Source organism: Heloderma suspectum, chromosome 1, assembly GCF_057233095.1.
Source record: "Heloderma suspectum isolate Gila_16-S chromosome 1, 16-S_ref, whole genome shotgun sequence".
Taxonomy (NCBI): Eukaryota; Metazoa; Chordata; class Lepidosauria; order Squamata; family Helodermatidae; genus Heloderma; species Heloderma suspectum.
In genome coordinates, this window is record NC_139458.1 from 441,169,521 (window position 1) to 441,184,901 (window position 15,381).

General features: G+C 59.5%; 1 protein-coding gene and 1 pseudogene across 3 annotated transcripts; one reads left to right on the forward strand and one right to left on the reverse strand.

Moving 5' to 3' along the window:
* The first annotated feature begins 2,730 nt into the window (after nt 1–2,730).
* On the forward strand, nt 2,731–6,722 carry LOC146360434 (uncharacterized; annotated as a pseudogene). Its single transcript, XR_014786467.1, has 5 exons — nt 2,731–4,247; nt 4,627–4,848; nt 4,922–5,087; nt 5,715–5,910; nt 6,362–6,722. The product of XR_014786467.1 is annotated as an uncharacterized LOC146360434 (transcript).
* Nucleotides 6,723–8,605: 1,883 nt separating this feature from the next.
* On the reverse strand, nt 8,606–15,289 carry PPM1G (protein phosphatase, Mg2+/Mn2+ dependent 1G). 2 transcript variants are annotated; one of them, XM_084840034.1, is made up of 10 exons: nt 14,954–15,289; nt 14,738–14,807; nt 14,269–14,354; nt 13,243–13,378; nt 12,015–12,463; nt 11,713–11,859; nt 11,258–11,492; nt 10,453–10,582; nt 10,089–10,191; nt 8,606–9,270 (listed from the first exon to the last, which is right to left on the reverse strand). In XM_084840034.1, exons 1-10 carry the CDS (start codon nt 15,071–15,073, stop codon nt 9,049–9,051), a joined length of 1,698 nt encoding a protein of 565 aa, XP_084696160.1. In that variant the 5' UTR covers nt 15,074–15,289; the 3' UTR covers nt 8,606–9,048. The 2 variants fall into 2 exon arrangements, with proteins under 2 accessions (XP_084696160.1, XP_084696260.1); XM_084840134.1 differs by having other exon boundaries at nt 11,713–11,856; nt 14,954–15,189.
* Between the last annotated feature and the right edge of the window lie 92 nt (nt 15,290–15,381).

Here is a 15,381-nt window from a genome sequence, read left to right on the forward strand (position 1 = left end):
TCTTCCCGGTGCGGCGATCAAGAGCAGGCAACTGCCACCTGTCTGGCTCAGAGCCTGCCACATCCGAGTCACGGCACCATTTATGTTGCAGAACCCAGAGTCAGAGAGACCACGGAGTGAAGGAAAAAGAGATTCTTTATTTAACGCGCGGGCTTAAGGCTGGAATCGTTTCCAAAGAGCCAGAAGCCCCGATTTACATTAGCACATTGGTTTTATAGACATCGTGACACATATGAAACGGCTCCTCCTCCCCCTCCCGCATGGGGTTGCAATCCTCAACATTTCTTCTCTTAGCACTATTGTTTATAATACAAGAAATGGGTTATAGGGTAGCCATGATAAGGAGAGAACAGAAGAGAACAGCAGAGAACAAGATATACAATTGTATGACCTTTGACAAGATAAGGAATTCCTGTGTCTCGTCAGCTTACAACAATATATTCAAGGGAGAAAGAGCTCAGCAAGAACATGAAGCACGAGACTGCATGAGGCTACTTAGTCTGACACCCAGTATCAAACCCTGCTGTTAGAAGCCATGAAGGCAGGTATGAAGAAGTCAGTTAATATGACCAAAGTGTCTAAAGTGCTGCAAGGTGCCACCGAGGCCCCAGAGCGTACTTGGAGCGTCTTTTAGATGCCTATCGCCAGTATACCCCCCTCGACCCAGAGGCCCAAGAAGATGTGGGCGAGGAAAAGAAGACCCGGCAGAGGAAAAAATATTCTTAAGAAAGAACCAGTGTGCCCAGTGTGGACAAGATAGACATTGGTGGCATGAATGCCCAAATAAAATGAATCAAATACACAAAGGAGAAAACCAAAGGAGCCAGAACGGGCGAGAGAGAAGACAGCTTGAGAGGGGCCGTGACATTGACTGTGAGGAGCCGTGACATTGACTTCATGATTGACACTGGAGCGGCATCAAGAGCAAGCAAACGTTAGCCTTAAACAAGAAGTCCAAACACTGGGCAAAGTTCTTCAAGCCCAGCGTCGCTTTGTCTTAGAAAATAAGCCCCCAATTCCCATCACAGAAGTTCATCCTTTCCAACCAAGAGTTAAAGTATGGGTTAAAGAGGGAAAAATAACCCTTTGACTCCCAGATAGAGAGGACTGAAAACTGTCATACTTTCTACCCCCGCAGCTATGAAAGCAGCTGAAGTTAAACCCTGGATACATTGGACACGAGTCAAGAGAGCGAGAGGGGGAGAGTGATCTGTAGCTGAAAATCCTTTAAAAATCATTCTGAAAAAGCAGTAAGAAGACTCAGGCTAGACCTTACTGTGGGCACCCCAGGAAACTGTCCATCCTACGTACGGTCAGACCTGCAACTGGAGAATTGAAGAAGGGGACTAGACCCTACTGCAGCTTGCCAGGTGAATAGCTGCCCAGCGTACGGTCAGATCCCCCCCAAAAAGATCAAATATACGTGTTGTAGTGTTAGTAGTGTTGCATTGTGTTTCCTTAATAAGGTATGAAAAAGGGGGGTCTGCCCCTAGAAGGGAAAGTATGTCCCAGCAATTCACTGATCATTACTGGCTTCACCTGGCTAACATCACTAAAGTAAAGCATTTTTGTTTGCCAAGAGATATACCTGCAAACAGGTTTTTTTATCTTTTTCTCCCCCATCATTTAATTTGACTAATAATAGTAATGCTGTAGATGTTCAACTCAATAATCTGCATGCATAATATAGTGGCTGACATAACAATAAGAAAACAATTGGCTAAACTGGTTAACCCCTTGGCTTCCAGATCTTAGCTGGCTTAAGGCATTGTTCATTCTAATTCTACCAGTGTTGTTCATAGAGATACTGTTATGCCTTTGCATTCCTTGTCTTATGCGCTGTTTTACCAATCTATTTTATGTCTTGGCTAGAAAACTGCCATCCTCTACGCTCTAATAGCTGAACAACCTATTAAGTAAGAGGGTTGCTATAAGAGTCCTGTGTGACGCTTCGCAAACCAGAATGTCTACTTATGTAATGAAATGCTATAATTGTAATGAAATTATGCATTTAAGGGGGGAATGTAGCAGCCATATCGGGGATCAGACTAAGTAGCCTCATGCAGTCTCATGCTTCATGTTCTTGCTGAGCTCTTTCTCCCTTGAATATATTGTTGTAAGCTGACGAGACACAGGAATTCCTTGTCTTGTCAAAGGTCATACAATTGTATATCTTGTTATCTGCTGTTCTCTTCTGTTCTCTCCTTATCATGGCTACCCTATAACCCAGTTCTTGTATTACAAACAATGGTGCTAGGAGAAGAAATGTTGAGGACTGCAACCCCATGCGGGAGGGAGAGGAGGAGCCGTTTCCTGTGTGTCACAATGTCTATAAAACCAATGTGCTAATGTAAATCGGGGCTTCTGGCTCTTTGGAAATGGTTCCAGCCTTAAGCCCGCGCGTTAAATAAAGAATCTCTTTTTCCTTCACTCCATGGTCTCTCTGACTCTGGGTTCTGCAACAGCAGTAGGAAACATCTGGGGGGCGCCGGGCTGGGGGTAGCTGCCCTGGCCCCTGCTCCCGCCCTTCCGAAATGCTGGCTTTTCAGGGCAGCTGCACGCTGGGACGTTGCCCAGGGCAGACGAGGGGCGCACGGGAGAGGACAGGTGTGGTTGCCCAGTGTCAGGGCCGAGCTAGTGGCAGCAGAGAACCCTAGAGCGGGAAGGGGCCCTTGAGGCTATCAAGCCAACCCCTGCATGGTGTAGGAATCCCGTTCCCCCCATCCCTGACGACGGCTGTCGGGTCTCTGCTCGAAGGCAGAGAGCACTCTGCTGCCCGGGAAGAGGCTCCGGACCAGCCTGGTGGCTCACACGCCGGCAGGCGGGCACGCACAGGGCAGGGGCCCACTCCCAGCCCCGGGGCTCCCGACGAAAGCGAAGGCCCTAGGGAGGCGGCCTCCTCGCTTCGGAAACGTCCTGGGCGATTCCGGCCATCAGCGATGTCGACGCTTATTCTTCCGCGAACTGGCGCGGCTTCGACGGGCGGCTTGGCGCGCCCCGCGCTGGCTCGCCTCGGCGGGCAGACGGGCAGAGCCCGGCTTCCCCAGCCGCTTCTCCGGAGGCCGGGGCGTCCGGCGCTGGGCCGCCGCGCCTCCTGCGGTCCCTCGCCCGCGCCAGGCGCGCGCCCCGACGCAGCCCTCCGCGCGGGGCGGGGCGGCGCGGGGCGGGGCGGGGCGGGGGCAGCGGGCGGCCCTTCCCAGGGAGCCGAGCGGGCGCTGCCGGGAGAGCGGGGCGGAGCGGCGCCCGGCCGGCCGGCCCCTGCCGGACGGGCCCAGGGCTCCCCGCCGGCGCAGCCGCTGCAGGGCCCTTCCAGCCCGGCGTGAGGGCCGGGGCTCCCCTGCACTCGCTCCCCGCTGGCCCCGGGGCTGTGAGGCGGCGGCGAGGAGCGAGCGAGCGAGCGCGGCCGGCGCCTGGCCTGAGCGCCGCGCCGCGGGCGGCACGAGGCGGCCGGGGGGCCTCCCTCCGCGGGCGGCGTCCCGGCGCTGCTGGGACGGAAGGGCCGGGCGCCGCCGGGGAGGCCGGCGCCGAGGAGGAGACCCGCGGCGCGCCTGGAGTGCCCGCTCTGCCCGCCGCCCAGCCGCCGGGCGCCCCGCGCTCTCGTCGTGCGCCCCCCGCGCGCGCCTGAGCTGCCCGCGCCGCTCCCTGCGGCTGGCGAGCGGCGCGTGTCCGCGGCCCGCCCGCGCTGCCCGGCCCTGCGCCGGCCGGCTGCTGCGGCCCGGGGCCGCCCTGCGCGACACGCACGAGGGGCGCCTGCTCCGGCGGCTGCCGCGGCCGACTCCGCGAAAGGCCGGCGGCGGGGGCCCGCGCGTAGGCTCCGCGGGCCGCGCGTCGGCCGCATCCTGCGCGGGCCGGGGGGCCCGGGCTGCGGCTGGGGCGGAGCTCGGCGGGAGGCCCCGGCGCCCCGGCCGCGCAAGCCCCCGGACCCCGAGAGCAGCCGCCCCTCGGCAGGGGCGGGCGGACCCGGCGGGGCGGGCGGGCAGGCGGGGCGGAGGCGCCGGGAGCGCGGTCGCGCCTCTGGGCCTCCCCATCTCCGAAGCCGGCAGGTGTTTCGCAGGTGGGGGACGAGTCCGGTTAGAAAGGGATGGCGGCGGGCCGGCCGGGCGCGCCACAGCCGGGGCCGCGGCCAGTGAAGCGATCCGAGGTGGCTGGCGCGCAGCTGGAGGGGAGGTGCGCCCCCCCCGGGGGCTTCGCCCTTCCAGCACGGGAGCGGGCGCCTCGCTGAAAATATTCGGGGGCTGCCTTTTAGGGCAAGGGCGGCGGTAGAATGAGGCCAGAGCTGACTCGGCCAGTTCTCTCCCTCTCCGTGCTCCCCGCTGGCGCTGGGGTGCCGCTCGACTGGAGCCTCCGGGTCAGCCCCCCACCCCTGCATATCGTGCCCGACTCTGAAGCAAAGCGTGGGCTCTGCTGGCCGCTGAGGCTTATGCCTCCCTGCTCCTTCCTCCAGCGAGCACAGGGTGGCAGGCCTGTCCTCCTCCCTGCCTGTGTCACCCTCACAGCAGCAGCCCTGGGAGGGAGGCTAGGCTGAGCAGGGGCCGCTGGCCCAGGGAGCATCATGCTAGGGAGCATCATGGCCGGGCAGGGGGCAGACATTGAACTGGGGCCCACTCATCTTGGCGTGACACATTAACCACTGGCTGCACCACAGCGGCTCCCAAGAGCCCCTCAGGTAAGGCGGGTGGGCCATTGGGCCAGGCCAACAGCAGCGTCTCTTCCTGGGGGGGCCTCTGGAGGCTGCCTCCTCCCTTGCTCCCTCCAGGCTTTGAGCCATGGGTGCAAGAGCAAACTGGCCAGGAACCAGCAGCGCCTGCCTGAGCAGCAGCATCCTGCTCTCCCTCTTTGTCTCTCCCGGCATCGCGGGGGCAGGGAGGTTGCCTTGCCCCCTCTGCGAGGCCTGGCTCTGAGTGGCCCTTGGCCGGAGCAGCTCTCACGCTGGGCTCTTTGACGGCAGGGGTGGGAGTGCCCAGTGCCCACCCACGTGTATGGTGGGGCTGTGCTGCTCTCCCTGTGCCGGAACCGCTGCGGGTGTGGAAGCTCCTGAAGGAAAGCTGTAGCACTCAGCACAACAGAACGGGAGAACCTCCGCAAACGTATGTAAGTCGCTGGGGGAGCATGATGGTAGCCCAGTCCAGGGATCACCTCGCACTAAATCACCTGTTATGCCCATTCCACAAAACAGCTCCTCCTTCCTTTGTGAGGTGATGTCTCGGTGGGAAGTGCCAATATCAATGGGAAGAAAGAGGCTCCCTTGGGAGGCACCTCGGCCTGACGTTGCTGGACCTGTCTGGCCCCCATTCCCCAGGATGTTCCTGTAGGTTTTAACAGAACTACGCTGATCCTCAGTTTAGCAGCCATTACCAGTGTATATATTCCCATTGATGTAGAATCTCATTCAATTCTGTTTACTGAAGAGCTTTGCATCCCTATGGAACATCATTCTCCTTGGACAAGACAATGTCCCTTGGGCTAAAGGTTAACGTTGGCTGCCGTGGGCCCCTTCTTTCCCCTCCTCCACAGGGCTTGGTGCTCAGTTGGAAACCTTTGCCCAGCACATGTCGGGGGGTTCTGTTCCTGGGGGGTTCTGTTCCTGGGGGCTTCCCAGGTGTGGCACATGCCACCCTGCAGGTGCCCGTGTAAGCCATCCCTGCAGAGGGGCCCCAGCAGCATGGAGGTCTCTGGGGGCCAGGAGCCTCCCAGTCTCTCTTGCCCTATCCCAGTGGATGAGCTGCTGGCTGTGCTGCCCCCTCCCACGGTGGCTGAGGCAGGGCGGTACTCTGGTGCCCTGCACCTGCCCAGCAGAAGCACCAGCCAGCAGGAGGAGCCGTGCGAGGAGGACCGGGGGAGCCCGTTGGCCAGCAGGGTGGCCTCAGCAAGCAGCACGCAGAGTGAAGCCCAGGAATTGACACCCCACAGGTCAGTGTGCTGGAGGGGGGCCCTGCAGCCAATGCCAGGAGAGGCTGGTGGGTTGGGCTGAAGTCTTTCCTCTCCCCCACCGACCCCATTGCATGGGGAGAAGAGACAGCTGCTGCTTGTAAGCCAGGCCCAGTGTGGGAGAGGCTCTGGTCCCTCCAACACATGCCCCCGCCCAACTCCTTCCTCTGTGGGCCCTGTAATGCAGCCCTCTTGGGGTCCAGGGCACTTGCAGGCTTTGCAGTCACAGAAAGTGTTAATGCTCATGCAAGCAGGGTGGGGTACCTGCTTTTCACTGACCTCCCATACCTACTGAAATCCCCTCCAAGCTGCTTCTGGGGTTGAGAGACCCTCTACGACAGAGGGATGGGTGAAGGTGGGCTCCTCCGCCTTCTGCTTGCACAAAGCGCCCAGCCCACTACAGAGCCCTCCACTTGTTCTCTGTCCTACCCAGGGATGGGCTGAAGGTGGTGCAAGTGGAGAAAGAGGCGGAGCCGCCCGCCGCCCACAAGCACAGCCTCTGCAGCGCTGCCTCGGACGAGCAGAGCTTCTGGACAGACTCTCTGGCCTACACCAGCGAGGGCTGCAGTGTGGCTGGAGTGACCGCTGGATGAAGCCACGTCTCACACAGCCACAAAGGCTATCGTGGACTAGGGCTGCCAGTCCCCTGCAAGCTGCACCGCCGGGCCTGCCTGCAGCCCACGCCAGACTTGCTCCCCCTGTGCCCAAACACCTGGCATCGTCTGCTCCCGTCCAGCCTTCCGACGCAAGCTCAGGCCTTTGGTGCTTTGGCGCAATAAATTGCAGCTAATGGAGGAGCCCGGCTGATCCTCACCTCTCTGATTTGTGGGGGTTGGGCCCAATCATGGGGCCAGGAGGCAACGTGCTCAAGGAAGGGTCAGGCCCTGAGCAACCTCTGGCAGAGCACGTGCTCTGCATGCCAGCAGGGTGGGAAAGCTCCGAGGAGAGGCCCGTGGGTCACAAAGTGGAGGCCTGTGGCTGGAGCTGTGGGGCGCCAGTGCCCGAGTAGAGTGTGGTTGGCTGTGCTCTAAGGCAGCTTTGTCTGACAGCCTCCTGAGAGGGGGGATCTTGGGAACCTGCTGAGGCTGGTCCCCAGACAACCCCAAAGGAGCGGTGGGGTGTGCTGGAGCTGCGTGCGGAACGGGGGCCCTCGGCGGGGGAATGAGAGCACTGTAGAATGCTGCAGGTCTCGTGACAGGAGTTGGCGGCTCTGCTGGGCCCGCAGCTGCCCAGTACTTCAGCCCGCCACTGTGGGGGCCCCCACGTTGCGCTCGCCCTGCTCTGTGCGTTTGCAGCCCGTACCCTGCCAACGTTGGCCAGCGAGTGCTGAGGAGACAGGTGAGGTCATGCACGACCTGCCATAGGAGCAAGCAGGGCCCATGGGCATGCTGGTTTTCCTTCCCCTAGCTGGATGGGGCACGGGCTTACCCTGACTCCATGCTGTGCCAGAGAGAAAGGAAAAAAGATGTGTCCAGTTCAGGCTGGGAGGACTGATCAGTCCAAAGGTCAGCATGAAGATGATCAGGGGACTGGAAACAAAGCCCTACCAGGAGAGGCTGAAAGAACTGGGCCTGTTTAGCCTTGAAAAAAGAAGACTGAGGTGAGATAGGATAGCACTCTTCAAGTCCTTGAAAGGCTGTCCCAGAGAAGAAGGCCAGGATCTCTTCTCCATCATCCCAGAGTGCAGGACACAGAGTAATGGGCTCAAGTGACAGGAAGCCAGATTCCGGCGGAACATCAAGAAAATCTCTTGACTGTTGGAGCAATATGACAATTCAACCAATTCCCTAGGGAGGTGGTGGGCTCTCCCACACTGGAGGCGTTCAAGACGAGGCTGGACAGCCACCTCTCGGGGATGCTTTGATGTGGAGTCCTGCACTGAGCAGGAGGTTGGGCTCGATGGGCTTGCAGGCCCCTTCTAACCCTACTATTGTATGAATGGGCCAGCAAGACCCCACTGCCCTTGGGGGATAAGGCAAGTTTGGCCTTCTGTTTATGCCACTGCCTCACTGGGAATGCTGTGTGCGGTTTGGGAACTTGGTCTCAAAAGGGTATGTAGAATAAGGAAGGGATGGGCAACCGCCAGAGGTCCAGGGCACATTTTTGCCCCCTGCCATGGGGCACAGGCTGTGGCTGCCCTCCCCACCCCCTGGCCAAGGGTTAAAATTACCCGTTTGCAAACTGCTTGTAGCAAGTTACGTTTAACCTTTTGGGTGCTTCGTAATGGCTGCAGATGCTTTGGCGGAGCATCAGGGGCTGCCTCCTGTCTACCCAAACCTCAGAGGAAAGCCTTAAGGCATTTAGGGCCATTTCCCAGGTGCATCAAAGGAGTACACACACATTCATGAAGAAGTGCTCAGAACAGTCCCTCCAAATTCAGAGGAATGGAGCCTGATGATCAGAGCAGGAATAACACCACCCTCGTCCTGCTGGGAGGTTCCCGGGCTCCTTTGGATGTGGCGCAGCGGCCTCTTGTCGACCTCTGCCCTGATGCAGCAAGGCCAGGAGTTGGGATGAGCGCGATTAGGGAGACAGCAAGGTTGGTTCCTGGGAAGGACAGCTCTGCACAACTGCAGAAGGGGAACCAAGATGGAGGGAGGGGGATGCGCACGTGCTAAATCCCAGGAACAGCTCATCCCCCCCCCACACACACACACACAAAAGCGCGCAGTCCCGGTTCAGTTTTTTGGGCTTTTAGTTTGAAAAAATCTCAGTTGAAAGTGAATGACACAAAGTGAGGCTTGGCCGCCAGTCCCACAAATAAAAAAACAGAAGGCCTTAAATAGGGGGCGCAGCTGAGGAACCTCCACACTGAGAAACTGTTTCCCGCCAACAGAAACATCACAGGCACGGAAATGGCAACAACCACACAGAGATGCCGTGGGGGGTGGGGGGAGCAGGCAGGCTGGCTTCTGGCCCTCCCAGCCATTCACTCTTTGGAATGGTTTCAAAGAACAGTGGGACCCTCATGAGCCCTCTTCCCCCGCCCCCCACGACAGAGACAAACTGGGCCTCCCTAAGGCTAAAAAAGCGCCTACATCAGGCAGCAAGAGTTCAGCATCTTTTAGAAAACTATAGAGTCCAGTGAGCGCTCTGGCAATTCCCAGCCCAACTTGGGCGCTAGTCCTGTCTGGCCTTCTTGCTGCAGCTCTCTTCTGTGGGGCTGGCAGCTGCTGGTGCTGCCATCACCTTGCTGTCCTCCAGTTTTCGTTTGCCCCCCTCAGTGGCAGCAGCAGGGGAAGCCTGGGCAGGGCGTGGCTTGAAGGAGATGAGGATGCAGGTCATATTGTCGCAGCCGGTTCCATCGCCAGATGTGTCGGGAGCCAAGCAGTGGTCCAGGAGCTGGGGAGAGGGAGAAGGAGTCTCTGTGTGAGCGCCTGTTTGCTGCATCCCACAGGCCCTCCCGGAGAAGGAGGGAGCAGGGCCTAGGGCAACTGAGGCAGCTGCCATAGACGGACATTTGCCCGCCCCCAGACAGGCCTACACTAGACCCAGAGAAGGGACTCTGGGCATAAATGGGCTGGGATTGGCCAGGGCCTCTTTGGCTTGAGAGCTTGGAATTTCCTGGCTCTGGGCACACAGCTCTTCAAGCCCTCTGGACCCACAGAAGGGGCGAGGAGCACGGTCTCAGCCCCCCCCCCCCCCCAAAGCAGGCAGGCGCCTCTGCCTTAGCCATGCCTGCAATGGCCCCTCAGCATGGACTTCCAGCCCTTGGGTACAGCTGCTCAGAGTGGCGCGCCTGACAGCTCCAAAATTGACTGCCTGAAATGCACTCGTTTATGCTCTGGATCTTAGCAGGGAACCACTTAACCCAATGGCAGCGCCGAGCATGTTGCAGGCCCGCCGTTCCTTTCATCCCAGAGTGCAGGACACGGAATAATGAGCTCAAGTGACAGGAAGCCAGATTCTGGCTGAACATCAAGAAAAACTTCCTGACTGTTAGAGCAATACGACAATGGAACCAATGAGCTAGGGAGGTGGTGGGCTCTCCCACACTGGAGGCCTTCAAGACGAGGCTGGACAGCCACCTGTCAGGGATGCTCTGACTTGGATTCCTGCATTGAGTGGAGGGTTGGACTTGATGGCCTTGTAGGCCCCTTCGAACCCTACTATTCTATGATTCTGTGACTCTTGCTGGCCTCTCCCAGCCCTCGACTCACTTCTTCTGCGATGGATGACAGGGCCCGCAGCTCTCCGCTTGCTCCCTTCTGCGTGATCTTGGCCTGGATGAAATCCACCACCTCCTGACTGCTCATGACGTTCCTGGGGGGGGGGGGGCAAAGAGGGGTGGAAAAGAACAGAGGTCCCCAAGAGCAGGCGGAGAGGGGCTTCCTCCACCGCCCCCCCCCCCCGTTGTGCAGCGCAGCTCCATCCAAGTCCTGACTCGGCACGGGATCAGCCCCTTCCCTCCAGGGGATCCTCCTGCTTCTGGGGCTTAGCCCATGGCTGGAATGGCAGCAGCTGCCGCACAGCCAGCAAGAGGAGGGGAGGCCCAGCCGCAGTTCGTGCCTGACGCCTGCCTACCAGATGCCATCACAGGCGATGATCATGAAGTCATGTTCATCGCTGATTGTCAGCATCTTGATATCTGGCAGCGCTGAGATCATCTGCTCCTCCGGGGGCAGGTTCTTGTTGCGCTTGTAGAAGTGATCTCCTGGGGGAGCAGGGGGAGGAGATCCATGTCAGGGCTCACTGGAAAGGATACATCTTTTTTGGGGGGAGGGAGGACAAGGAGGTTGGGCCACACAGGCTCAGGGCTGTAAGAAGAACCCCACTAACAAGTCCCATGCATCAGCCACATGACTGCCTCCCATCTGGGGTGGCCACAGGCCACCCCCTTCCCTCCAGCCCACCCAGCTAGAAGTTGCTGCCACAACGTGGTGAGGACCGTGCTCTTGGGAGGTGTTTCCAGGGGCCTATTGACAGGTATTAGTCATGACAGCTACACAGACCGTCCATGTTCTAAGGCTGTGTCAGGTGTAGAGGACGTCGCACAGGGGACAGCTGTTCCTGGCACGCCCTGCTTCCGTGCTTCCAAGAGCTCTCCACTGAGCACTGCTGGAAACCAGTCCTGGACCAGAGGGCTCCTGCTCTGAGCAGTGGGGCAGCTTGTGGCTCTTCGGCAAGCAGGCAGGTGGCGAAAGCATGCCATTTTCTTCCCCTTCAGAGCCTGAGTGAGGCCCGGGCCAGGGACAGGAGGGGGCAGCTTCCCTCTCGAGAGAAGGACAGGCTATGAGCAAGATGGCTGCAGACCACTGCTCCGGGTGGGGAGCAGAGGCGCTGCCTCGCTGCAAGTGGCCCCCGGTCTGTCTTTGCAGCACACGCTCACCGATGGCTCTGGAGAGGTTGAGGCCACCATTCACACGACCGTCCATGGTCACTTTTCCCCCAGCGTTTTTTATTCTGGCCAGCTCCACCTCATCTTCAGGCTTGTGGTCGTAGGACATGTCCACGGCTGTGCCGCCCTCTGACACCACGCAGCGAGAGTCTCCAGCGTTGGCCACTATGAGCTGCGTGCCCCGGATGAGGGCCACCACTGCTGTCGTGCCGCTGTCTGAGCCGGGCTGGGGAGGAAGAAGGCCGTGAGGAAGCCCACGCAGGAGCTTGAGGGGGCCGAAGAGGTGTGCCGGAGCCAGGGCAAAAGGGACAGAACGCCCCACAAATCCTCCGCCGCCTGAGCTCACGTGAGGCAGACCAGGGCCATTCTGTGCAAATAACCCAGGCAGCCCTGGGAGAAGGAAGGGCCCTTTGCCCCAGGCGCTGCCATCCCGTTCAGGCACTGACCTTCTCTTTTCCCTCCATACCCGGAAGCATCATGTCTTCCTCCTCCTCCTCCGCTTCCTCCGTGTCGTCCTCCTCCTCCTCCTCCTCCTCCTCCTCCTCATGTTCCACTTCCTCGCTGCTGTAGCCATCCTCATCCTCGCTGCACTCCTAGGCAAAAGAGGGACCCGTCCCAAAGAGAAAACTGAGGGCAGGGGCAGTGTAGAGAGAGCCCCGGGTGGTCAGCAGAGAGGACGGAAGTGCAACGCTTTTTCCAGCCCAGGGATGGAAGAACAACTTGGCAAACAACCCCCACCCTTGAGTACCTCACTGTCTTCCTCCTCCTCCTCCTCCTCCTCCGCATCCTCTGACTCATCTTCGCTGTCCTCAAAGAACTTGGACTTGGCCGCTCGCTGGGCCTTGCTTGTGGAAGAGCAGGAGGGCTCAGCTTCACCTGTGGCAGAGGCTGCTGCTCCCTCCGCCACCTTTTTCTGGGGGACGCCTGCATCCCCGCCGCCAGCCACATCTGGGCCAGGTGGGGAGCAGCTCGGCTCAGGGCACAGCCTGCCATTCTCCTCCTCCTCCTCGCAATGCCTGGAGAGCTCTTCAGCATCCGCCTCGCCATTCAGACTTGGCCCCCGGGCATTCTCCTGGATCGACTCTCGGCCTGGGGGCCCCAGCTTGCCCTTGACACAGTTCTGGCCATAGCGAGTGAGCAGCTCCTCAATGGTCATGGTGGCCTCTTCATGCAGCAAGGCAGCCTCCTCGTTGTCCACTGACCAGGGGAGAGAGGGACAACAGTTAGCAGGACAGATGGCCAGCTGCAGCCTTTTTTCTGGCTTAGCAGGACTATCCCTTATGGCTGAAGGGATACAGCATCCATACGCATCTCCCCCCTCGCCCCATGCATTTGTGGAGTTATCATAGAATCAGAGTAGAATCATATCATAGAATCATATTCTATAGAATCATAGAATAGTAGGGTTCGAAGGGGCCTACAAGGCCATCGAGTCCAACCCCCTGCTCACTGTGGACAATCCAAGTCAGAGCATCCCTGACAGATGGCTGTCCAGCCTCGTCTTGAAGGCCTCCAGTGTGGGAGAGCCCACCACCGCCCAAGGTCATTTGTTCCATTGTCATATTGCTCTAACAGTCAGCAATTTTTTCCTGATGATCAGCCGGAATCCGGCTTCCTGTCACTTGAGCCCATGATTCCATGTCCAGCACTCTGGCATGATCAAGAAGAGATCCTGGCCTTCCTCTCTGTGACAACCTTTCAAGTACTTGAAGAGCGCTATCATATTTCCCCTCAGTCTTCTCAAGGCTAAACATACCTTGAGAAAATAAGATGTTCTTATTTTCCCAGCACATCCACAGTAAGAATTGGGGGTCCCACAGGAACTTGCAGCCCCCCCTGCCCCTGTTGCCAGGCCCTCCTGCCACCCATATCCCAGCCCCTCTGGCCTGGCGCAAGAGCCTCCCTGCTCACCCCCCACTGATCCACTGCCTTTATTGTGGGGGGGGGGGTTGGCAGTGAGCTGCTGCTTCACTCACCATCATCCTCGTCTGCCACTTTCTCCTCTTTCTCCTCCCCGTCATCTCTGGACCGCCCAGCCATCAGCCCCAGCTCCTTGATCACCTCCTCGGTTGTCAGCTTGGCATCAATGGCCAGAAAGGCATCCTCTAGGGCCTACATGCAGCACCAAGAGATGGGGGGGCTGTTTGTGGTGGGTGCCGGGGCCCACTGCCCACTTCCGAGACAGCTTTGGAGAAGGGTGGTGCCTGACTCCTGGCACAGTCCTTACAAGCCCAGAACATGTCAGGGGAAAGGCAGCTCCACACTGGCCGCATCTCAACATGCCTGGAACACTCAGTGTGCTACCCACAGCCTTGGCTCTGCTGATAACAGCCCCCTGCAAACCCAGCCTGTGCAGCCTTCAGGAGGCAGGAGGAGGTGGAACCCTTCTTGCACACTTCCCAGGGCCCTCTAGTTGGCCAAGGAGACTAAACAGGCACCACTGCTCTGATCCTGCAAAGCCACTGTGTTACTCTTGAGCCTTGCTGCTGACCCTTAACACGCTGCTTGACTGATGGTCTAGCAACCCCTCGACAATTCTGCATTGAGCCACTGTGAGAATTCTTACTTTAACCACAACTTGAGCATACTGCACCACACTTGAGAAGGAGATCAAAGGTGTCAAGATGACAAAGACTGGGGCAAGAGGGGCCAGAACCACAAAAAACAATCAAACATCAAATTACAGGAGCTGGCTACACCACCTGGCTTGAACCGTAAGTGAAAAGGCTGAGAAGGCAGAAGACTTTCTGCATAGCCCCAGAAAAACAAGAGGCGGCCGTGCTAACTCACACTCTCCTCATCCGTCCCCCCCACACACCTCACAAATATTCTGGAGTTCAGCTTTAAGTGCTAAGTACCTTCTCCTCCCAGTACAGCTTACGGTCTGAACCTGGTGAAAAACTTGGCACACCAGCCACACGCCCTGAGGGAGCCTGGTCTTTTGGCCATAAACTCTGAGGAAGCCACGGGAAGCACCTTGGGAGGGAGCTCTTCTACCTTACCTTTTCCAACTTGCCTTCCTTGTATGCTTTCTGGTCCTTGATGATCTCTGGGAGATACTTGGCACAGTACAGGGCAACCTCTTCCCCTGGAGCGAAGGAGCCGACAGTAAGAGGCCTGTTCCCCACTTGCCTCGCCCCACAGTGAGCCTCACCATTGATCCCAGAGGAAGAAGAACCCAGCGACAGAGAAAGAGAAACGATCTGGGCAGGTGAGGCAGCCCCTCGGAGCCACGAAGCCCACGGCGCTGCCCGGTCCAGGGGAGGCCACCTGTCAGGCCGCTGCTCTGGCAGGGGCTGCTGGCCCCAGTCAGTCTCTCACGGAGGACCGCCCGAGCAGGCTGCCGCTGGTCCGGGAGGAGGGGAGGCTGACGCGCTCCAGCCCCCCGCCCTAAGCCCGCTGCCGCGGCGGAAGCACATGCAGGAGCCTGGCGCCTTGCCGCAGCCGAGCGGCCCCGCCTGCCGCGCTCACCTCCGTGCCCGTCGTAGACGGAGAACAGGGCGGTCTCGGGGTCCAGCTCGGGAATGCAGTTGTGGGCGTCCTGAAAGAGGAGAGCGCGGGCCCGTGAGTGGGCGCCGCGGGCAGCAGCTGCGGGGGCGCCGCCAGCCGCGGGGCCGTTCCCAGCACGGAGCTCCCCCCGGCCAGGGCCGGCGGCGGCGGCCCGGTCCCGCCCCGCCCCGCCCTCACCTCCATGGACACCCGCCAGCCCTGCATGGCGCTGTAGCCGAAGTGCAGCGGGCGCGGCCCGGCTCCGGCGCCGTCCCCGGAGCTCTTGGCCGTGCTGGGCTGCGACAAGTAGGCACCCATGGCGCGCAGGCAGGCCGAGCCGGGCGGCGGGGCCCGCAACGGCAGGCTGGAAGGGCGGGGCGCGGGGGGAGCGCGCGGCGGCAGGACGGGGCCGAGCGAGCGAGGCGGCCAGGAGACCGGGAGGCGGAACCGGAAGCAGCCGCCATAGAGTCCCCGCCGGGCGGAACGAGGGCAAGCGGAAGCCCCGGCCGCCGGGTCCTTGGGAGACTGGAGATGGCCGGAAAAGGAAAGACATTGGCCAGCGAGGTTCAGGAATAGAGCGGTCACGAGTGAGGTGGGGGCCCTGGCGACGGTCGGAAGGCTCGGGG